At 44.5% G+C, this 23,355-nt stretch overlaps 1 protein-coding gene across 3 annotated transcripts in view; it reads left to right on the top strand.

Annotated features, from left to right (window-relative positions):
- Positions 1 to 23,355, top strand: part of ADAR (adenosine deaminase RNA specific) — a 144,509-nt gene that overhangs the window by 10,342 nt on the left and 110,812 nt on the right. For 2 of the 3 annotated variants that reach the window (XM_085638567.1, XM_085638569.1), the window contains exons 2-8: positions 1,449 to 2,965; positions 4,869 to 5,058; positions 5,582 to 5,709; positions 14,260 to 14,398; positions 14,665 to 14,894; positions 15,616 to 15,769; positions 21,869 to 22,043. In XM_085638567.1, coding sequence (XP_085494693.1) covers positions 1,449 to 2,965; positions 4,869 to 5,058; positions 5,582 to 5,709; positions 14,260 to 14,398; positions 14,665 to 14,894; positions 15,616 to 15,769; positions 21,869 to 22,043 — 2,533 coding nt within the window. The remainder of the gene's footprint in view (positions 1 to 1,448; positions 2,966 to 4,868; positions 5,059 to 5,581; positions 5,710 to 14,259; positions 14,399 to 14,664; positions 14,895 to 15,615; positions 15,770 to 21,868; positions 22,044 to 23,355) is intronic. The other variant, XM_085638568.1, reaches the window with a different exon arrangement.

Genomic DNA, 23,355 nt, shown 5'->3' with positions numbered 1-23,355 from the left:
CCGATATGCTCCTTGCAAAAGAGCAGAATGCTGTCACACACAATGTAGCCAGCCGATAGATCGAGCTAGCATTTTAATAAAAACAAAAGGTCTTGGTTAACTCAGATGTAAATATGCGCTCAATTGTTAAAGAAAGTCAGAAAAGTGCACCCATGATATGTCTTTCTATTAATGCAGATTTACTTTTTTCATGAATTCACATTAATTTCCTTAAGTAGGCCAGGAAACCGCACTCCTAGAAAATGTTTGTGAACTGCATTTTTGCATGAGCAAATATGAATGCGTAATTCCCCCCCATCCCCCCCCCCCCCCCCCCCCCCCCCCCCCCGAGAAAATCTGGGTGTTTACAAGTTCACTTTTTCTCCAACCACATTTTTCCCAGCCCTTGATGAAACTTCACTTCTGCTGTTGTCAGTAAATTTCCAACCTTTCTCAGTATGGGAAAAGATTAGAGAAGAGCTGATAACACCCCTCCCAATTCAAATCCTTATATTTTATTAGCCTGACATAACCATAGAGGCTATTATCAGAGCTCTTCAATAATGAGATTGCTGCCATTATTTGCTGATGCACCATGTGGCACCAAAGGGACAAGTGAATTTTGTTACAGGACAGGTAGATTTATGAAGTCACCTGTCCCATGGACATGTAGATATTTGATTTATTCCACACCCCTGCATGTGTACTTGATTGTTGGACTAACGCTGGCTTGGTCACTATTAATCACTTGGTGTTATGGGTGACTATTACAACTCATAACTTATTATCATATCAGTTCTGCAATATATATTGAGATCTGTGCCCGGTGCAGAATTAAATTCAAAGTAAAGCAGTATAAATGAAATATTTAAAATCCTGTGCAGGACCTCCCTAAGTATTCCACATTCATGTCTGTTTTAAACAGGGCTAATGTGGTCCTGGTAGGAGCTGATTGCTCCTTCTAATTGTAAATTGCTCCGAGCCACCTTTGGACAGTTCATGTCACATAAAGCTTCTATACACATCTTCAAACCACCATTTTGGCTGTTTTAGTGTAGGATGTCAGTTTTTAGTGTAAGATGACACGTGAGGTTGATTGTGCTTAACGTGCTTGCATATGGCAATGGAGTGTGTATCTGTGAAGTACATGCCATAACTAGACTGAAATGATCAGAGGTTTTGATAGCGTTACAAGTAGTTTGATTGTCCTTGTGAGGATGTCGCACTTGGAAATTGTGATGGGAGCTTATGCATTCTTTGCGCTCATCAATTGGCCCGGACTCTTTGTAGCAGCGTTGAATTCTGAACTGAACACTTCTACCTACAGCTCACAGCACATGCGTGTATGGTAGGAATTGTAGACTAGCTCCATTATTTGAACTATGAACAAGGATTGTGGTAGTTTTGTAGCAGCTGTGCAAAAACCTGCTCCAACTCTAATTCTCCATTTCCTTTCTCTTGTTCCATAGGGATTCAATTCTGAAGCATTTAAAGCACAACAAAGAAATTTCCTGACAGGACAAAATACAGGTTTCCCGACTAATCAAGCCAGAGGTTTGAGGCATGTAGCTTTGTGCAACGAAAGAACCTTCAGACACCCAGCGCCATTTCATTTAGGAAGAAATCGGGCACCTGTTTCCAGGAGTACAGCATTCTTCAACAACCCACAGGGCTATTACAGTGAAGCCACATCCTATAGGAATCAACAGGCTTATTCCAGAGGTGAAACTTCTTATAGCAGTCCACATACCTACTTGGGAGGCCCACGAAACAACAGCAGCCACTGGTCACACACCCAGTACTCTGTGTGTAGGCCACAGCACATCCAGAGGTGCTCCGAAGAAGCATTTGATAAAATTTCACTTGGTCTGCAAAACCTTTCTCTAAAGAGTGATCATGAGAAAGAGATCTTGAATATTTTGCAACGACTTGGCCACGGTAATTTCCTTCCAGCTCGTGATATTGCACGCACACTCAGAATAGAGAAGGGGGAAGCCAATCGTTATATCTACAAGCTGCACAAAGAAGGGAAGCTTCAGAAAAAAGGTGATTCTCCTCCACGTTGGTCTATTGCAGAATCTTCTGTTGGACACTCACAAGACATTTATAGTAACATTAAAGGTCCAAACTCCAAGATAAGCACAGAGGAAGACTCCTCTCAATACAGGGGAAAATCTACACCCCATTCTCCTGAAATCTCAGCAACTTTCCATCCGGTGCAAAAGACTGCAGAGGTCGGAATCAAAAGTGAATCCACATACGAAGAAAGTTCAATTGACGAAAGAAACTCTTCCGTAAACTCTGAAGAATTTGATTCTGAAACCATGGTTGTAAACAGGGAACAAATCTGCGAATATCTTTTTGGCGTTGAACAATCGACTGCAATGAACATTGCAAAAAATATTGGACTTAATAAGGCCAAAGATGTGAACATCACTCTTTATCAAATGGAGAAACAAGGCGACATTTGCAGGGAGGCCACAACTCCACCCAAGTGGTCCCTCACTGAGAAAAAGCGTGACAGGATGCAGCTGAAGAGAAAGGCTCATGAGGTACTGGTAGCTGAATCGGTGAAGGATGTGGAGGATTTGGATCCATCTTCCGATGCATTTGAAGGAGGAGAAGATGAGTCTGAGAATTTGGGAACCGGCTTTGGTTCTGACGATATGAATGGAGGAGAAAAAGAAGCATTGAATGACAACACTCCTGATTTGGATGGATCTTCTGGTGAGCCTCCGAAGAAGCGAATGAAGGATGAGTCACTGAATGGCAGTTTTGCCACAGATGATGTCACAGAGTTTGGAGATAATGTGGGAACACCACTGAATTTTGCAGAACCCCCAGTTGAGCGTGTGCCACCACTAGAGAAGCTGCTGCAGTGTATTGAGAAAAATCCAGTGAGTGGGTTGCTGGAGTACACACAGTTTTTGAATCAGACATGCGATTTCATCATCTTGCAGCAAACTGGACCATCACATGATCCAAGGTAAATTGAAATAGTGGCAGCCTTCCTTTGAGGCTGGATGGGTGAGCTCAGCACTGTCGTTTTCTTTGCATTTGTTCTAGCAAAAGACTGAGGTTCGCTTGGTGGCAATAACTTTTATGACTGTCTGGGTTAGTACTCTGCTTGGGTATGCTTCAGACTTTGCTATTAGAGGTGAAGCAATTTGGAGTAGGGTACTTGATGGATAGTCACGTTGGCAGCGATATTATCACATTGCAGTAAGAGTGGAACTGTGTAACAGTTTGCCTATACGTGGCCAGTCAGTTAAGTGATGCTCTATCCTTTTAAACATATAGACCTGTTTGTTTTTCTGTTGACTGCTTGAAAGGGTAACACGAGAACAGTATAATATCAGGTGAGAAGTTTGACATAGTCACCTGGAATAGTTATTTTTTAACACAGTTTTATTGTTTTTAATACCTGGATTCCAAGGCCTGGATCGGTATCTGTCATCTTAATTTTTTTAGATGCATGTTAGACGCAAGTATGGCTTCTTTGGAAGTGTAAAATATGCATTTACTTGTTGATTGGTTAACTGGTCTGCATGAGCCCAATCAAATGTAATGTGTCGGTTTCTCTTCCAGTGTTTGAATTGTTCAACGGGCAGTTTTCTGAGTTGATGCTCATTCATACTTTTTGTGTTTCTGTGGGTGTAATACAGGGTGCAGAGACACAGCATTAAGAGCAGAAATGTTGAATGCCTCTACTCCTTGTGCCTAGTATGGTTTGCATGTTGAGTGTCTGTATGGATGACCATAGTGCAGTTTGCATGAACAGTAACTGCGTTTCCGATTAGACAAGGGAAGGACCGAATGCTTCAACTTGCATAGATGTTGCACTTTGCAACCTTCATAGTTTCTGGATGTCAGTACTATCGAGAAACATTCCCTGGCCATTGATGTCTGATACACAGGTTTCTGCCTGCGTAGAACCACTCTGCGCTTTGAATATTGCCACCCTTTTTACATAGATGTGTTTTTGTTGTGCTTGATTTTATGACTGTCCTGCCATGCAAGTTATGACTTTGCTGTTTGCACATACATTGATCGCTTCTTTGGGCCAGAGAAATAAAAAAAATTGTAAATTTGATACTTGTATAGCGCACTACTCACCCGCAAGGGTCTCAAGGCGCTTGTACGAATACCGCTGTGGAACCCATCCTGGCTTTCCCTGTGAGGTGTCCACTCCTGGGCACCCCAAGGTGGAGGCCAGGCATCCTTAGCGTTGTGGGGGCCGTTGTGGAGATTAAGCAAGCTATTGCCCAGAGTTGCAGAGTTGGACTCCATGATTGGAATAGGCACCGAGGCGAGAATTATCAGGTCCGTGGAATGTTTGAGCCTAAGCCCCGCCGAGGCAGGGAATTGAACCCTGGTCCCGGGCTAGACCTCTGCATCAGGGTCTGCCGCTCTAATCATTGAGCCACACTTCTCCATTTAGAGTAACTTTGGAATAACTGTTTCACTGCAGCCCAAGTTGTGTCTGAGAAGCTTGGGCTCTGGAATTGCTCCAAAAGGTGCCACATTTTTAGGTGTATTTTTTTACTTGCTCTGAATAGAATATTTATTTTCTAATTTGGCAGGGATGCAGCCAAGATCTGTTTAATGAAAGGCCAAGACCTGCACCAATGATGAAATATTGTATTCCTGTAGAATGATGGTTAATGCCCAGGGCACACCGAGTGTATTTGGGCAGTGCACCATGCCCACAAAGTTTGGGCTTGTCTACTTAATATCCAGTAGACCAATATTTGAAACAATTGTAATGTTCTGTTTTTTTGTGTTTTTGTTTTTGGAGGGAGGGAGGGAGGGTCTGTTTTTAGAATCTGAAGTGAATGCCTCTGTTCATCCCTTTCCTTGTATTTTTTTATTCCCTAAATACTTTCAAGATTTAAAATTCAGGCAGTTATTGATGGTCGCCAATTTCCAGAGGTTGTAGCGGCTAACAAAAAGTTAGCAAGGAAAGAGGCTGCTGCCTGCACTTTGAAGATCCTTTTGCGTGAGGCGCGTGGTGAAGAGGAAGCAGAGGAAGCAGAGGAGGCTCCAGAGCCTGAAATTGAGCAGGAGAAAGTGAAAGTGGTACGTAAACAATTTTAATTTCTGAAATAATATTGTTCCACTGAAGGGAATTTTTGGGTAATTCAGTGAGTGACACTAGGGTTATTTAGCTCTTTATATGATTATTTACTGAAGAAGAAAGAATGGTGCCTCTTGAGTCTTTAACTTTCAGGGAGATGGAGGATTTGATTTGCTATTAGCATATTTTACTGTACATTCACATACTGTTCCTTTCTTGCTTTTTCTTTCCCATTTTGAGGCCATCAATGCCTGCTATCCTTTGTTCAAGAAACACAGAGATGGGAAACATCTGTCTTTAAGCTTGAGGGGTAACTGGTTATCTTACAACTGGGATTTAAAATACTTAAAATCTCATTTTGGACAGACAACAGATATAGACCTACTAGTAGCGGGACATGAGGAGAAGGTGGTCTGGTGCGAGAATCGTGGTTGAAAGTGATGAAAGGCTCTACGGTGACTTTTTATTCAGTCCTGTTTCGAAACCCACAAATTTGACAAAATTGCCTGTATTTTATTCCAACAGCCCCAAGCAGTAACACCTCTTCCCACTGGAAAGAATCCAGTCAGTATTTTGATGGAGACTGCTCAAAAGATGGGCGAAACCTGTGTGTTTCAGTTACTATCCCATGACGGACCAGCCCATGACCCCAGGTTTGTTCTTACTGTATTTTGTTAATGTTACCTCAACAGATGTTGAGTTAACTTGTTTTTCTTTAGAAAAATAGTGATGCAGAACCCAGTCTGTTACAGGGTAAGGTATTGACTTTGCTGAGGGCAGTCTCCTCAAATGGGGAGAGGCTACATTTCCTACAACCTTAGAATTTATCTTTCACAGATTGCTCTAGAATGTGATCTTCCCCAGGTTTGTACCCTTCGAAAAGTGCCACAGAAACTCTTAAAAGTATATATTCTTGTCATTGTTCAAAAAGTCAGAAATAAAAAAGGGCACAATTCTGAGTCTTATCTAGACTTTAAATATGTTTTCTTTGTCATCTAGGGTTTCATTGGTTCACAGAGCTTGGCATCGAGGAAATCCTTGTAATTCTTGTTTCTCTGGTGGCTCCGATCATGGCCTTGCAATACTATCCACTGTTTTGAACAATGTTTTGTACTTCTCTGAGGATTCCTTTTAGTATTTTGTAGTTTTTACAGCACCTATTTTCACCTGCATGTCACATATTTGATTCCACTTAGGGACCAACTCGTCCTCTAACTTTTGGAGTATTTTAGTTGGGTGCCTCGTCACGTGGAACTACTGACAACGGTGCTGAAGCTGCCTGTTCTAGATTCCCTTACTCTCAGATGTTCTACAAAGACCCTAGAGGGCCTGGACCCGAGACCATATTGCTCGTCTAACCAGGACAAATATATTCATAATACACAGAAGTTAAATAGAAAATATGGTGGGTATTGTGAAAATCTGGGAGAACTTTTGACCGGTAGCTAACTGCTGTGTGATTCATCCATTATTTATTTTAACAATTTTTTTAGGGGTTTTCAGTTAAGAACAACGTAGTGGCAATATAATATATAAAGGTATGGAATGTCACAGGACAAATATATTCACATACTCCGAAGTTAAATAGAAAATCTGGTGGCTGTTTTGAAAATCTGGTAGGATTTTGTACAGGTAGCTTACTGCTCTGTCCTTTATCCATAATTCTTTTTTAAAAGGTTGGTATAGTTGAGGGTGTAGTCACATCAGTTATGGTGCCCATTGGCCTACCTAGTGTTCTCCTAAAATGCCCCTAAAGTTAGTATTTAGATGGCTTCCCCATACCTGGAAACTAGTTCATGCCGACCTAAGAAGGAGGATGATGAAGATGCCGTGCAGCGAAGACTGAAGACCTCTATTGTCTTGGCCACAACCCTCAACTCACAAGGAGCCCACGGGTCCAGGGTATGAAATGAAGTATGTGGAACGCATATACCAAAATTGAAAAATGGTTGCACTCCTATTTTGAGATAAAGGTAAACAATATAAGCTCCAGTCCAAATGTAAGGGTGCTGTAGAGAATCACCTCCTGACCTTGAGGGGTTAGATATGATATAATAATCCCCGATGCATTTCGAAGCGCTAGACACATAATTCATGTGAAGCACATATATGGATGACTGTATATGATTGTCATAATGAAGAATTTAATTACGATTACGCAAAGTTTGGATTATTTTTCATCTGAAATGTATTGATGAATAAACTAAGCAACAAATGGAGAATCAACTTGATTAAGCGATTTATTTCTCACTAGAGTAGCCCTTCCAGTGGCGAGGGCTTTTTTTCTTATTATATGAACGCATTTACCAAACACCAAGATAGAAACAGAGTGGAGTGGGGAAGGTATCCCTTTTTAAGTACGGTTCCCCTCACACACCTGGGGTGGCATGCTTCAACATAGAGCTGCCTCGTCGCGTCAAGAACCTAGTCTTGGCGCGGGCTACAACCCCCTCTCTACGAGGGAGGAGCTCTGGGATATTTCTTCAATCTAAGCACATGGGTTGTACAAAGAACCCTTTGTAAGCGTGGTGTGAAAAGTGTAGTGCAGTGCTAGCGTGAATTGAAAAGTGAGTTAAAACTGCCTACAGAGCTAGCTATCAGGAACTTTATTAAACTACCCTGTGACAGGATTAAAAACAATGAGACTGTCAGAATTCAAGACAGCTGCATTAACAAGATTGACATGTTTCAACCTTTAGTAACCTATCCAGTGTCTTGGCCTTCATCAGGATCTGGGAAACAACTACTGCAATAAGTGAATGTGTAAAAGAAATATGAAAAGACGGTGATGTATACTGAACCATGTGTTCAGTGAGTCCACCGCTGGGACCTAATTTGGTTGATATAGTTAACAGCTTCTGTCTGTGGCTATTTTAGCCAAAGGTACGCATGCTAACCCAACCGCTCTGATGTAGAGTGGGGCTCTCTAGCGGGCGTCCAGCCGGCACAACCCTACCAGCCTGTGTCCAGCTTCAAAGACCCTGCAGATGAGACGTTGCCTGTCCTGCAGATGTCAACTTCCAGGACCCTAAGAAGACTGCCTGCCCTTTGAAAAAGACCAGAGACTCCCGAGGGCAGTGGATCTGTCGCCAAGAAACCTACGCAAGGGACTCCGGTGCCCTCCGGATCCACGAGTCCTGCCCACTCTGCACCCAACACTTCCAGCCCATGTCCAGTTGGCCCACTGATCCAGATCAGGTTTCTCAGCAACCCTGACCTCAAGTCCAGTGTTTGCTGACCTCTCCTGGAGTCCACGACTTTGCCTGCAGACTTAATCCAGAGGCTCCCCTCGACCGGTTCTGATGAGCAGTATGACGTCACAGGACCCCCCATCCCCCAAGGCTCTGGGCATTGGTTAGATGAAATAAGTGTCCCTACAACCCTCAATACCTCAGCTTGCCTCTGCTGTTGCTGCACTCCCTCCTGCGGTCTCCAGTGCGATTCCTGCAGTCTGTTTGTCCAACCGAGTTTCTTCATTGAAGAGCATTGGGCACCCAACACTTTGTAAGCACCCTGCATCCGGCCACGCCTGTGTTACTGGTAGTTTGTTTGTTGCTGCTTTGGCCCCCGAGCTGGCTCGGAACCCCCAAGCTTGGCCCCTGCAACAGATTTACCTACCTGCAGGCAACGTGGCTTCGAGCACCCCTAGTCTCTATTGAAATGGATTGAGCCTATCTTTGAATTTGACCTCTGCACCCAACCGCCCCTGTGCTGCTGGTTGTGCGAACTTTTTGCTTACCTGAAACTTGTCCTCTGCTGACCTTAACCCCTGAAGACTGGAACTGTAAGTTGAGTACTTACCCGTCGACCACACAGTTCCAGTGGCCGTGCTTGTACTTTAGAAGTGTGCAAATTAATCTTGCACTGCTGCCGTTTGTTCAGCTCCTGTTTCGAGTGTGGAGAACGTTGACACCGATTCTTTGTTGTTGTGAGGTACACTTCCACTGCTGTACTTGTGCACAAGGAATGATTGCATTACTTATGCCTGTGCTGTATATGCTGTGTGTTGCTTCTGCCACCGCTGTACATTTGTCATGTGTCTCACATTGCTGCTGTATGTGTTACTCTGCAGTGCTTCTACTGATGCCGTTCATCACCTGCGTGTGAGAAGCTTGCATTGCTGCCTAGGCTGTTAATTATGAATTTGTGCTGGAGTCGGGGTTCTTGTACTGCTGTTGCTGGAGATCTACCAGTTTTTTTGTGAGATGCGTGTAGTTGTGACCGCTTGATCTATTTTGTGTACGGAAGGCTTGCACTACAGTGACATGAGCTGTAACTGGTCTGTGTGAGGGACGCTTGCCCCACAGCTGCCTGTGCTGCTTCTGTGTTTGTAATTTACCGAAAGGTTTCCTGGAGGGTGTGTCTGGCTGGTCTGTTGAGGTCTGCTCTCTACCCACAGCATCTAAGAAATCAAGCTGCAGATTGGGACCCGGCAAAAGGAATGTCAAACTTCGGGACAAGTGATCGGCTTTACAACGCACGTGTACAATATAGTGGACAAAAGCCATTGGTTGTTCAGGTAGTTCCAAAAGGTTTCAACATAGCATGGTCTGGCACAGCACCAAGAAGCATAATTTCTCCACAGCAGCAAACCATATGGGTGTCTATAAAAAAAGTATATTCTGTGCCCTGGGGCTCCTTCAGGTCTGGGCCCCTCTGTCCTTGCAGCTCTGAAAGCAACCTCTGTCCTCCAGCCCGCTTCCCTTTTCCACAGTTTCATGTATGGGCAGCACGTCCCTATGCTTGGGGGAGACAACTTGGGGGAGACAACTTTACTCAGTGGCATCATGGACGCTGTTTTCAATCCTGGACTTCTGATTTGCAAATCTTAGCGATGACGTGCGTTAGTATAATTAAGTTGTAACATAAAAGCAGACAACGGTGTCTGCGATGACTTGGGAGTGAGGGGGGCCACCCTACCTAGTGCAGAACTTAAGTGTAATATGTCCTGAGCTTTAAACATGGTTAATTCTTGCCACCAGGTGTAAGCAAAGCCATACCTGACTTCGAGATACTCTGGTTAACCCAGAAATGGGTGTCCCTGCAGTTCACACAATCAAGAAAAAAAGTATATATTTTTGTTTTAAATTACACTACAACAGATTTACTACAATAGATGCCTGACCATGCCATGTTACGCGAATTTGTATAGCGCCACTAATCACCTATGAGGGTATCCAGGAGCTGAGTAGGGCAGGCCTGAGGGGTTGAGTTGCTGTGCGTTCTGCATGCAGAATCGGGCCTCTTCAATGCGCCTCTGGTGAGGCTAGCTGGTGTAAACTGGGGTTTGCTGTGCAGTCTGGTACTTGAAGTTTCTTTTCTTGCCAGGTGCTTTTGGGTGAGGTGTGGTCTCGTGGCGCATTCTTGCCTCTCAATTCAGGACGCAAGTTACAAACACTGCTTCTATCCTTGCCTAAACTATGTGATCCTGGACAACCACTTTTCTGAGTATCCTTTCTCATTTCATTGCAAACATGATGTGAGACGACTAACACATCTGTGCCGAGTACACAAGATTTTTTTCATTTGACAGCTGCCAAAGCGGTTTACCAGGAAGAGCAGAACTGCCAGAACTTGTGTATTTACAACACTCATCCAGATTTTGATACATTTCCTTACTGCGCGTTTCTTGTTTTACGGGAAGCTATGCTTGTTTATTTTTAAATTGCCTTGTATGCCATGTACAATTGGTGGCTAGAGCTTTGTTTTGGCTGCGCTAGAATTCAAAAGCAATGTTTTACTTGGTACAGTTTAGGTCTCCCCTAGGCAGGGCTTGTGCGCTCTCTTCGAGACATGCTGTATCTAGGCTATGTGCTTCAAAAAAACGCCCATCTTTTTCATTGGTTCCTGTTGTCTTTTAGAAATGCTGGCTTTTTATTGGTGAATACACTAAGTAGTCCCTCCATATGGAATTTTGTATCCTCCAATGAAGGTCACCCTTCTTACATGTGTTCTTACTGTTCAGGTTTTGTATACTTGGAGAGAACTTTTTATTTTTTAGTTGACCTTCCTCTTTGCCCGCTAGCTGTTCTGTTTACTTATGCAGTGAAACTTATGTGGCATAATTTGCTTGTGGTCACTATCTCCTGTGCCCCCATCCATCCCACAACATTGCTTCAGTTGCTTCATATCTATTAATCCCAGTGTGCCTCCCCCTCACACAACACTGCTTGAAATCCCTGCTGTTTTTCTAGTTGATTTGTTACTCTACAAATGCTTTTATTTATACAGGACACCTAGCCATGGGGAAATTGAACAATCACCCCATTATCATAGGAGGTTGAGCCTGACCGCAGACTCGAACGAGGCTCCCCAGCCAGCAGCTCTGATCGCTGCGCCACACCCTTTGCTTAGTCATGTTGCTGAGTGCATTACTATTTGTGGCAAAAAGAGGTCCAAAGGGACACCTAGTGACAGTCTATGGTCCTGCACCCTCACAACACTGCTTGTTTTAACGTGGAGTTGGAATTGCCATTTTCACTCCCAGTGCTACCGCACCATTGCAGTTGTACTACATAAAGAACACACAACAGAGTTCTTAATTTTATTAAGGTGTGGAATGCATATCTATTGCACAAGTAGAATACATGGGTATTATCCCAATAGTCCATCTCCAACAAATGTGAGACCTATTGCATTTCGCAATGCTTTTTCACCTTTGTGCCAATCCTATGTTTAACAACTTGGATCACGGGGATGGGGTCCCCAGGGCCAGGCACTGAGGCCAACCTCCCACTGCGCATGGCTGAAGGCCGCACACAATATTTTGATGTCTGCATGTGGGGGTTAGCTGCAAGGCCTGGCCCTACAGCAGCTGTTTGTGGCAGGGGTTGCTTTTACGTATAGTAATTATTACTTTGCATTTAAAAGACCAAACAAAAAAACTGAGGAAATTCACCTTAAAAAAAAGGTTAAAGTAGTGTTATAGTTAAGTGAATTTGGCAATGAAATCTAACATTTTGAACTTAAAAAAAAAAACACAAATTCACAACTTGTGTCCCCCGCTTTGCACTGCTTATGGCTTTAGAAATAAAATCACTCCTGACCTGTGGCATCATTTATGGCATCATTTATGACATCATAACATCGCAAATGACTGTGCTACTTTGTTTTGTAGTTTAAATACCAGCAGGTAAGTGCCATATTGCTTGTCTGCCTAATTTTGTACAGCCTGAAAAGCGAATGGGTGTAAGTTCTAACAAAAGGCCTGTTCTCCTAATGCACTTGCCCCGCACCCTGAGCATTTAAAGGCTCCAGGGACCCCATCCTCTGGGGCCGACATTTACTGTGTCTTGTGAAGTATTTTCCCTGCCCACACTATTGTGGGCACGGAAACGCATGTTTGCTACCGCTTGGCGGGAGCATTTTCAAACATGCAAGTCTGCTCCCACATGGCCAAAGAATTAAACATGCTCCCGCTGTCTTGAAGCATTTTTCTGTTCTGTTGAGGTGCAGCACCCCCCCCCCCCCCCCCCCCCCCCCACCCTTAATATATTTGTTTTGTCCCAGGAGGATGAGATCCTCAAGGACCGAAGGCCAAGCCTAGGCCACGCACACCAAATGCTGTGTGGCATGGAGTTGGCAGCCTGCAGGGGGATGGCCACAGGGCCTGGCGGCAGGCCAAGCCTTGTGGCCAACCTTTTACTGCGCATGGGTAAAGGCTGTACACAGCATGAAATTGGTTGTCTGCAGGGAGTTTGGACATGAGGTTGAACTGCAAGCTGGTCTTGGTACCAACTCCACGCACAACCAAAGATTACACGTGGGGTGGAATTGGCTGCCACCAGGTGGGTTGGCCAGGTCCTGTTACCAACCCCGTTTTAGGCACTTTTGAAGGCTCTGCTCAGTGTAGGGTTGGCTGCCTGCGCGGGTTGGCTTTACGTACAGTAATAAAATTGAAAGGTTAAAAAAAAAAAACTCCAGTTCAGTGAAAAAAAACAACGGTTCAAGAATGTTCTAGTTAAGTGAAATGTTCAGTAAAGACGTAACCTTTTATACTCTGAAAACCACAACGTCCTCAGTTATAATTACCTCAAGTAACTATAGCTAGTGCCCTACTGTATCTATAACTTGCGTTTAGTTTAAAATGTTACTTTGTTACTGATATTTTCACCTAACTAGAATGTTACTGTAACCTTCGTTTTTTAGTGACTATTATATTTACCTTAAAAATACTTAACATGTGTAATAAAGGCGGTTTCCCATGGTGCAAGAGGGTGTGTGAATTGGCACAAGACAGCGTACAGTGCACTAGCACAGGGGTGGAGATAAAGGGTACTCTTACTAGTCATGTTGCTGTTCTGCACTCTTATTTCATGAAATGCAGCACAGCAAGTTTTATTGCTGCTCTGACAGGAATCCTCGGTAAATTTGGTGCAGACAGTCTTGAAATTCCACAGCAAGTATGAGAACATCTTGATGGATATGGGTTTGATATGCTAAATAATTTTCATTGTATGACATAAATTTTACAAGTCTCCGCAATAGAAAAAAAATTGTCAAAGTGGAGTTTAAAAAAGTTAAATCTTTGCAACATTTTATGACAAGTAATCGACAAAAAATACAAACCACTGCGATTGTCAATCTATTCATTTAAGTAACAAGTGAAGCCAACGTTTTTTTCCTTTATCACTGTTTTAACAGACTGCAATGTTACTCTGCTTTTATTGAGGCAAATGTCAGGAAAGTTGTGGGGCCCAAGCTTCACAGCAAATTTTGCGTTTATTTTGCAAAACACAAATCGTGAAAAGCTGGCGGGTCGGTCTAGTAATAGCCACTGGAAATGGCCTCGTTTTCCACATAACTCGTAATCGCAGCTTAAGAGTCTGTGTGGTTACACTCTATTAACTATTTGGATAGGAACGGAGTTAGGGATTGCATATTAAGTCAGTGCATTGAAAAAATGTTCTATGAATGGCAATGGTGGCAGTTTCTGTGGATATTTAACTATTTTTTGGGGATAATTCCTCCTTTTGAGGAGAGAGGAATCTTGTCTAGGAGTGATCAGTCTACCAAAGATAATGCCAGAGAGGCTGATCTAATGAATCAACCTTCTCTCCAATGCCTTCGATGTGCTTTCTAGTTGGAGACTCAGTGATTTGTTGTTAATTCCTACACTTTTTCAGTTTTGCAGTTTTTTTTCCTGCTTTTTTGTTAAGGTTTCTCTTTTTATATTTTTATACTTCTCTCTGTACTTTTGGCAGGTTTACCTTCAGTGTAAGATTGGGTGAAAAGACTTTCCCAGCTGTTACTGCTAATAGCAAAAAACTAGCAAAACAGCGGGCGGCTGAAGTTGCAGTGAAGAAACTCTCCGAAGAGGGCACATTAAAAGTTCCAGAAATGGTATGTTCCATGTTTGTTTCTGTGCTGCCATTACAAGTCATACAATCTTGACACTTTTTTTTGTCAATCTCCTTAATCCCATCCACATCATCTTAGAATTCTCGGCCTTATGGACATGCTCACAAGTATACACAAATCCCTAAAAACTCCTATACGTCGGTAATTGCCTTCAACTATTCTTGATGCTCCTGGTGGCTTCAACGCCACCAGCTTACACTGTAATATGGACATGATGGTAACCTAAAGCTTATTCACTGTTTCTTTAGGTGGCACAGCCAAAACCGCAGTCTGAGAACAACACTTCAACAGAGTTAGCATCTGATGTGCCCACACTTACCCCTGAAGAGCTTAATGCTGCTAAGTCAGCCCACGTTGGTGATCTTATCAAATACCTTAATGCGAATCCTATCAGTGGACTGCTAGAGTATTCACGTGCCAACGGCTTTGCTGCTGAATTCAAACTAGTGGACCAGTCCGGACCGCCCCATGATCCAAAGTAAGTCCTGGATATAAGAAGCGTTATGTAGTGCTTTTTGCAGTGCCACATCCTGGCTGTTCCAGGGGGCTACTGGTTATATATAGATTGACCCATGTGCTCTTGGAAATGCCAGTGTTAAAGTTAGCCTCAAATGGCTTCACTTCTTTTCTCTAAATCCCAAAACTTTGTTTTTGTCTTAGTTTGCATGTTTCAAATACCTTTCAAGCCACAAACTCTAAACGAGCATTGCTCCTTTCCTCGGACTATAGACTAGATCCCAAAAAAATCCTACAGGTTGTAGTTTTATCGACCCATTTTCATGAATTTCATTACTGTTCTTAATCGGGTTAAAACTGATGTGCACTGATTTTCACTTTTCTTAATCTCATGGTATAAATGTACTTTGTATATACTGAAACTGAATTAATGCACTCTGAATATGGAACTATGCTGAACACGTGCTCCCTGATTTTGATCAGTGTTATGAATGTTTAGTGAATGCTGAACTACATAAGATTTGTATGCAGTTGAATGCAATACACTGAGCAAATGTTTTTAGTATTTGGCCTCAAATGCACTTAATTTTAATCTGCTCTGGACATTTGCTTTCCATTTTAAACCAGTTTATGCATGTATTCACTCTAATATGAACGGATGACATCACTTGTTCACACATCATACTTTTACATGGATCCAGTAACAGCACAAGTATCACCTCCGAATGCTCTTGTCCTTTCAGGTTTGTTTTTCAAGCAAAGGTGGGAGGGCGCTGGTTTCCTGCTGTCACTGCACACAGCAAAAAGCAGGCAAAGCAGGAAGCAGCTGATGCCGCGCTTCGTGTCCTGATTGGAGAGGCAGAAAAAGCAGAGCGGACTGGAGAGCTTCCTCCACAGGTAATGCTCTGCCTTAGTCTTTTGTCTGTGGGTTCTGATGGTGTACTGAAACGACCATCTACATGCCACCTGTGGTTCTCAAGCTGCAGGAAATGCACACATGTAACAATGCTCATTTGACAGTGGAAGTGATGCTACGGATGTGAAACAGAATGTGCTTTGTATTGCAAATATTAATGCTTCTTAAGAATGTTTTTCTCCGTGTGTGTAAAAACGTTTTATTTCATAGAGCCTGTGGCCACTTCAAGCGGTGGCTTGTTTGACGGGTGTGGAACGCGTGTTTAGTATCCTAAAGCAAGTCTTCTAGTCCAGTCGGCGGAAGCAAGACATGAGCACAGTGCAGTGAATTTATTTGGTAGCTGTGGAATATCAAATTTCACCCCTTTTTGTGTGTATGTATATATATATATATATATATATATATATATATATATATATATATATATATATAATCTCTCTACTGGCGGTCGTCAGTAGAGAGAGAGAGAGTTATATATATGAACCTTGAATGGTTCCCAAATTTTAGAGCAGAGAGCAGCTCCTTTACATGGAACACTGTTCGTCACCAGCGACATTCTATTTTTCTAGCAAAGATTTTAAGCCTAGGATTAGCGAGTGCCATCCACATCGAGCTGAAATGTAACAAACATCTTTTACCATTCCAGGCACAGATTTATAACTTTGGATTGATAATTACCTCCCAAGCCCGCCAGTTATGAATGAAAGCAACCCTTGAGTCATCCCAATGCCCTGTCAGGCTTAGTGTCAAATTATGCATGGGAAAAAAAAGCAGGGAACCATGGGTAGTTCCCAAAGTTTAGATGGAGAGCTGCTCCTTCATGTGGCATGCTCTACCACACCACCAACACTCTAAATCTGCTCGCCTTAGATGTCTGTTTTTCTAGCAAAGATTTTAAGCATAGGATGAGGATTATAAAATCTATTGGTCTGAAACAAATCTGTCCACTGAGCAGACAATGTGCTGTACATTTACATTTTGTAACTGGTAAGAGTTATTGATCTAGAAAACTGTTCAACGTAAGCAAAGCAGAGTCAAACCATATTATTCTAGAGGCTGTACGAGTTAGGACCGGCGTTCCTGCTTAAGCGAATTAGAGGAGATCCTGGTGTTCATCTGCATCTTCAATCTTGAGTAAACGGGCATCAGCCTCCTGCAGACACAAAGTACCTTCTCTGCCGGCTAATTTGCTGTAAAATGTTTTTTTGGGTGGGGGTAGTAAAGTGGAAAGCCGAGGTAGACCAGCCTCCACAAAACATTATCTGAGTTTTAGGTTCAAAACTAATCCGTTGACTGTCCTGGGGGGCCCGTTTCCATACATTTTAAGGAGGGATAGGTGTAAGAAACCGTTGCAGTTTATAAGCACGATTCAAATGAAGAAAACTGGTTAATTTATGCATTGCTTATTTAAAATCAATACCATTTTACATTCATCACTTGGTGGCTTATAAGCAGAAAATCATTTTTTCAATGTACAACCTTGTGACCCTCACCTACATAAAAAATTACTACTAGTACATTTTAGAAAGGGAATACAAAATAAAAGCAACCTTTTTTTAATGTGATACAGTTCAATACCTTGTAATACAAATCCACAACTTGCTTTGTAACCTTTACCTTTCAAGATTCCACACCATATTTGGTAGGGATTGAGATGATTTTAGGATACATTCAGCAGTTCCTTTAGGGACATTTTTTGGTAAGTGGATTTCAAAAAGACTCGGCCCTGGTGTGAGAGAGTGCCATCTTTCTTGCATGGTATGCCCCCACTTTTTGCTGAATTGCTGAATGTACTTTGACTGTACCCTGCACTCCTGCCAATCAGGTGCCCAGGGCCTATGTTCCTTCCCTAAAAACACAAAACCCAAATTGGCAAACCCTGGCCACATGTCAGCCCGTGTAAAATGGTACCCTAGATCATACATGCCAACCCTCCCGATTCAGGCGGGAGACTACCGATTTCAAGGCTGGCCTCCCGATTCCTGCAAGCAAAAACCCGATTCCTCGGGGGTTTCAGCTAACAGGGCTTGGTATTGTGTAACGTGCTAATTCTTTCAGCAATAGTCAGAGTGGCGATGCAGGGGCTCTAAAGGGGTGAAAAACCAACAAAGCCTATTAACAAGCGAATGGTCTTTTAAAGACCTGTGAAGTACTTGGGGGGGGGGGGGGGGCTGTGCCCCGGAAGCTGTTTCAGCCCAGGCCGCCACACGGGGGGAGGTGGGGGGGGGGGTGTATGCACTGCCAGCATCCTGCCAGGCCAGTGCACAACCCTTACTTGCATCACCCTCTCTCAGCCTGCCATTGCGCTCCATGCTTCTGAAAGGTAAGAAGAAAAAGTGCATTTGCGTTTCAAATGTCCGATCCTGCAGCAGCACACTTCCAAAGCCCATACATGATAGTAACCCGATTCAAGGCCCCATTCTCCCTATTTTCTTTTTTAAATCTCCCACTTTGCTATTCTGAAATGTTGGCATGTATGCCCTAGATACCCAGGACCTTGTGACCAGAAAAGGGCTGCAGCACTCATTGTGCCACCCTTAGAGGCCCTGTACCCTTACACACACACACTGCCCTTGCAGGCTGGGTGTCTGGGTGCAAGACATACATGGCACACATCCCTGTGTGCCATGCCCATCACCTACACTGCCTTGGCATACTTCAGCAACCCCTCTAGCTGGGTGCCCTATACCCATGATGTGGGCACAGGAGCAGTAGCCCTGTGCCCCTACAGTACCCAGGTCCATTCCTGGGCACTGTAAGTGCAGAGCTGCCACTTAAGAGTACATGGTGCTGAGAGTTCGTCAAACACGAACTCCACAGCACCATAATGTCAACACTGAAGACTGAGGTTTGGTATCAAACTTCTCAGCACATTAAACCCACACTGATGCCAGTGTGGGATTTAATGTACCAAGCACCCCAGAGGGCATCTTAGAGATGACCCCTAAAACCTAACCTACAATCCACGTCTGTTCTTAGGCTGCCACACAGCAGACGTGTTGCTGGACCCCTGGGTAGGAGAGCCCATGCTCTCCTGGGCCTGCAACAATGCACATCCTGGGCGAGGTGCTAAATCTCCTCCCCCAGGATGGGCAGGGGGAAGCTTCAAAGGCATTCCCCAGGCCACTGCAACCCCCCACTCTGGCGGGAAGCTTGGCCGGAAACCCCAAGTAAGGACAGGGGATGTGCCAGCCTGCAAACCTCACCCCTCAGGTTGGGGAGGCGAGGTGAAGCACATCCCCGGGCTCTCGCCATCTTAAAGATGGGAAGCCCTACCCAATCAGGACTAGGCTACTGCCCCCCCTCCCACAGGAGAGAAGCAGGATAGGGGGTGTACCCACCCCAGGATAGGGACCCATTGGCTCCTGCCCTTCACCTACCTGTAACACCCCTAAATCTAGTATTTAGGGGCACCCTTAACTTTCCTTCCCCAGATTCCGAAATACAGAGAAGAGCAAGAAGAAAGACCTGCCCTGCAGCTGCTAAGAAAAGGAAGACACCAACTGCTTTGGCTCCAGCCCTACCAGCCTGTTGACCCTCGAACCTGCTCCAACCCGGCATCTCTTGTGGCCAGCAACCTCACAAACCCCAGAGGACCTGGCTACCCTTCAACTCTAAGCCCCTGGGACTCCCATGAGTAGAGGCTCTACTCAAAACTTACTTCTAATCCCTGGCATCAGCCTGGAACCGCGAACCAAGCACACTCTGCACCAGCCAAGCCTGGCCGGTGCCGGAGTGAACAAAGACCACGAGGACGACCCCACGGCGACTGTGACCCAGAGTCCGGCACCCAAGAACCTCCCTCGACCCTCCTGAAGAAGCCTGCAGCCTCAGAACAAGGTGCCCCCCCCCTACCGCGATCAACAGAGGGTAAGATTTCCCAACACCAAAAGTCACACCTGCATGCGGTGCCCCGGGGTACCTACCTATCCTCCAACTACCCAACTTACCTCTCGAAGTGGTGGTGGCACCTGAAGAATCCTCGTCCCCGAGCTTGCAGTCTTTTTCTAAACCGGAGATTTCCCATTGAAATCAATTGAGCGCCCGAAGACTCAAAAGCACCCTGCACCCAGCCGCCCGAGTGGCCCTGGCAGTGCAACCTCTGCACCTATCTACTTCCCCACTTGCCCTGAGTAAGTGACCAGGAGCCCAGCTCCCACAGCCGCGTGGCTTGCTAGTCAGCAGCCACCAACCAAGGCCCCCCTACCTCTCATAGGATAACATTGGGCCTAACTCTCTCTGCACCTGGCCGCCCCTGTGCCGCTGAGGGTAAACCAACTGTACCTACCTGACACTGGGGGACCCCTGAGTCTATACCCGGAATTTCAACTCTGCCACCCGAGTACTTACCCTTAAACCGCTAACTTCATTTTTCTCGTTCTTCTTGCTCTTCTTGTAGTTTTCTATCTGGAATCTGAGGAAGGAAGGTTCAGGGTGCCCCTAAATACTAGATTTAGGGGCGTTACAGGTAGGTGAAGGCCAGGGACCAATGGGTCCTTGTCCTGGGGTGGGTACACCCCCTATCCTGCCTCTCTCCTGTGGGAGGGGGGCAGTAGCCTAATCCTGATAGGGTAGGGCCTCCCACCTTCAAGATGGCGAGAGCCCGGAGACGTGCTTCACCTCTCCTCCCCCACCTGAGGGGTGGGGTGGGCAGGCTGGCACATCCCCTGTCCTTGTATGGGGTTTCCGGCCAAGCTTCCCGCCAGAGTGGGGGGTTGCAGTGGCCTGGGGAAACTCCAAATGTCGGCCTGCCTTTGAAGCTTCCCTTTGCTCATCCTGGGGGAGGAGATTTCTCACCTCACCCAGGATGTGCATTGTTGCAGGCCCAGGAGAGCAGGGGCTCTCCCACCCAGGCGTCCAGCAACGTGTCTGCTGTGTGGCAGCCTCCGAGCAGACGTGGATTGTAAGTTAGCTGTAAGGGGGCATCTCTAAGATGCCCTCTGGGGTGCTTAGTACATTAAATCCTACACTGGCATCAGTGTGGGTTCAATGTGCTGAGAAGTTTGATACCAAACTTCCCAGGCTTCAGTGTTGCCAATTTGGTGCTGTGGGGCTCGTGTTTAACAAGCTCCCAGCACCATGTACTCTTCAATGACAGCACTGCACTTACAGTGCCCAGGAATGGACCCGGGTACTGTAGGGGCACAGGGCTCCTGCTCCTGTGCCCACACCATAGGCGTAATGCACCCAGCTAGAGGGGTGGCTGACATATGCCTTGGCAGTGTAGGTGATGGGCATGGTACACAGGGATATGTGCCATGTCGACTCATTGTTTTGTCCTGCTCCCAGACACTCAGCCTGCAAGGGCAGTGTGTGTGTAAGGGTACAGGGCCTCTGAGGGTGGCACAATGAGTGCTGCAGCCCTTAGAGGCCTTCCCTGGCCACAAGGCCCTGGGTACCTAGGGTACCATTTACTAGGGGCTGACATGTGGCTAGGGTTTGCCAATTGGGAGTTTGTGTGGTTTAAGGAAGGAACATAGGCCCTGGGCACCTGATTGGCAGGAACCCAGGGTACACTCAATCGAAGTACATTCAGCAAAAAGTGGGGGCATACCATGCAAGAAAGATGGCACTTTCTCACAAAATGTTAATAATAAAACAACCAATTTGGAACTCTCTAAAAAGTAAAGCATTAAGTACATAAGCAATTTCCCTAATTGATAATGGCAGATTTGGCTTGCACTTGGTGGATGGTTTACTGTTTTATTGCTGAATTTAAAACTATTCAATATACTGAAGATGGTGGGAAAAGTAGTAAAAAGCATTTGAGGCGGTGATTGGTGACAGTGTTGGAATGCTCTAGTTAAATGTTCGTTGCTTTTCTGGGGTACATGGCTGTCATTAAAATATTTTAATTCTAGTGGGGTGAAATATGGTGCTCTAACTTGAAGACCATTTCCTGAAGTTATTCATTTATTTTGAGGCTGACCTACTTCTACCCATTCGGTGTAACACTCGCAGCTCTTTTTCTTGAGTGATAGGAGAACTGAAATTTGCCAAAAGGCTTCTGTTGCAGATTCTAATTTGAGTTAACCGTGGTTGTCTACATACAGACTGAAAAGAGTGCTTTGTATTTTCAGCAGCTACAAGTGTCTGGCAGCACTTTCCATGATCACATTGCAATGCTTAGCCACCAGTGCTTCAACTTCCTTACTTCACGTGTCCAGCATAGTCTTCTTGGCCGGAAGATTCTGGCAGCAATCATCATGCGGACTTCGGAGGAGGACACTGGCACAGTAATCAGCATTGGAACTGGTAAGATTGCTTCTATATATTCTACAAATGGACTTTTACAGATCAATTTCTGTGGGTCTTGCTGTACAATTTACTAAAATTAGCGTGTGTTGTGTTCGAAGAGTTGACTGAGGCTGCAAACTCTGTTGGGCCATTAAAGTTCCATGGAAGCGTGACCTATCGGGTCTTCTTTTGTTGTTATATGCCAACTAATCTGTTGTGATAAAGGTTCTTTGTTAATCTTGAAGTGTGGGTGATTTGGTGAAGATCATACCTCTGTTTGTGAATATTCTGCTCTGGAGGTTTTGTGCTCTGTCCGCTATTGACCCCCTTTAACATTAACTTACCTTCAAATTAACTTTTTTGAAATATATTTTTATAGGGGGTTTAGTTTTATTTTATTTTTTATTTTTTTAGGTACTGTCATAATGGCTGTGGTACAGCAACTGAGAACTTCTCTTTATTTTTGTGTGCTGTGACAAACCGTTTGCACAGGTAGATGATAGCTGGCCAGGCCCTTTTCACTTAACTGTTTGAAAGAATGAAAGTGGCCTGCGACCCTGACACTTATATTTCACCTTCATGGCATGCAAATGGTTCTTTCAAGTAGTCCAGGTAACTTGTAGCTGGCACAGCACTCTTTGGATATAACGAAGAGTATTGTGTGCCATCAGTTATGAGCCTTTTTCATCCACTTGTTTTATGGCAATGACACTAGCTGAGTTTGCTGGTAGTCTGTTTACAGTTGCAAACTCTGCAGGGGTCACCTATCTAAGGCCTTGTGAGTAAAGAAGATTAGGACTGCTTATTCCTTTGCTTTGTTCTCTGACAATTGGGCTAATGGGATGAGTTTTCTGGTCACCTAACTGAATTTATATCCTCCTTTCTTTTGGGCTATTTGTAAAGTTTGGTTTAACAGCTTGCAGATTGTTAATAGAAATCTTATAGAATTGTGAGCATAGTTTATGGGTACCTGTGTTTGGAAACATCTTGTGTGGGTGTATCTGACTGAAGGCGTGAGGGTATCTGTTGGTATGTGGGGTCTGAATGTTAGCATCTTACTGAGGGTCTGGAAGTTTGACTGTGAATGCTGGTCAGTTATTGTATGTTGGCATTTGATTGGATATGTGATGGTGTGTGGGAGCATCTGATCGTGCGTATGTAGCCCTTAGGTGTTTGTGTGGAGGTGTCTGCTGTATGTTTGTCTGCATTTGATGTTATGTGGGTATATGATCGTTTATAGGGACCTGATCACACGGCATGGCGGCTGTTGTGCTTGGGAAGCTCTTGCTGAGTCCAAGTCTTTTTCAGAAGCTAATGCACCAAAATTCAT

Source organism: Triturus cristatus, chromosome 12 (genome assembly GCF_964204655.1).
Source record: "Triturus cristatus chromosome 12, aTriCri1.1, whole genome shotgun sequence".
Taxonomy (NCBI): Eukaryota; Metazoa; Chordata; class Amphibia; order Caudata; family Salamandridae; genus Triturus; species Triturus cristatus.
Note: the sequence above shows the minus strand (reverse complement) of the source record. Positions and strands in the feature narration are given on the sequence as shown.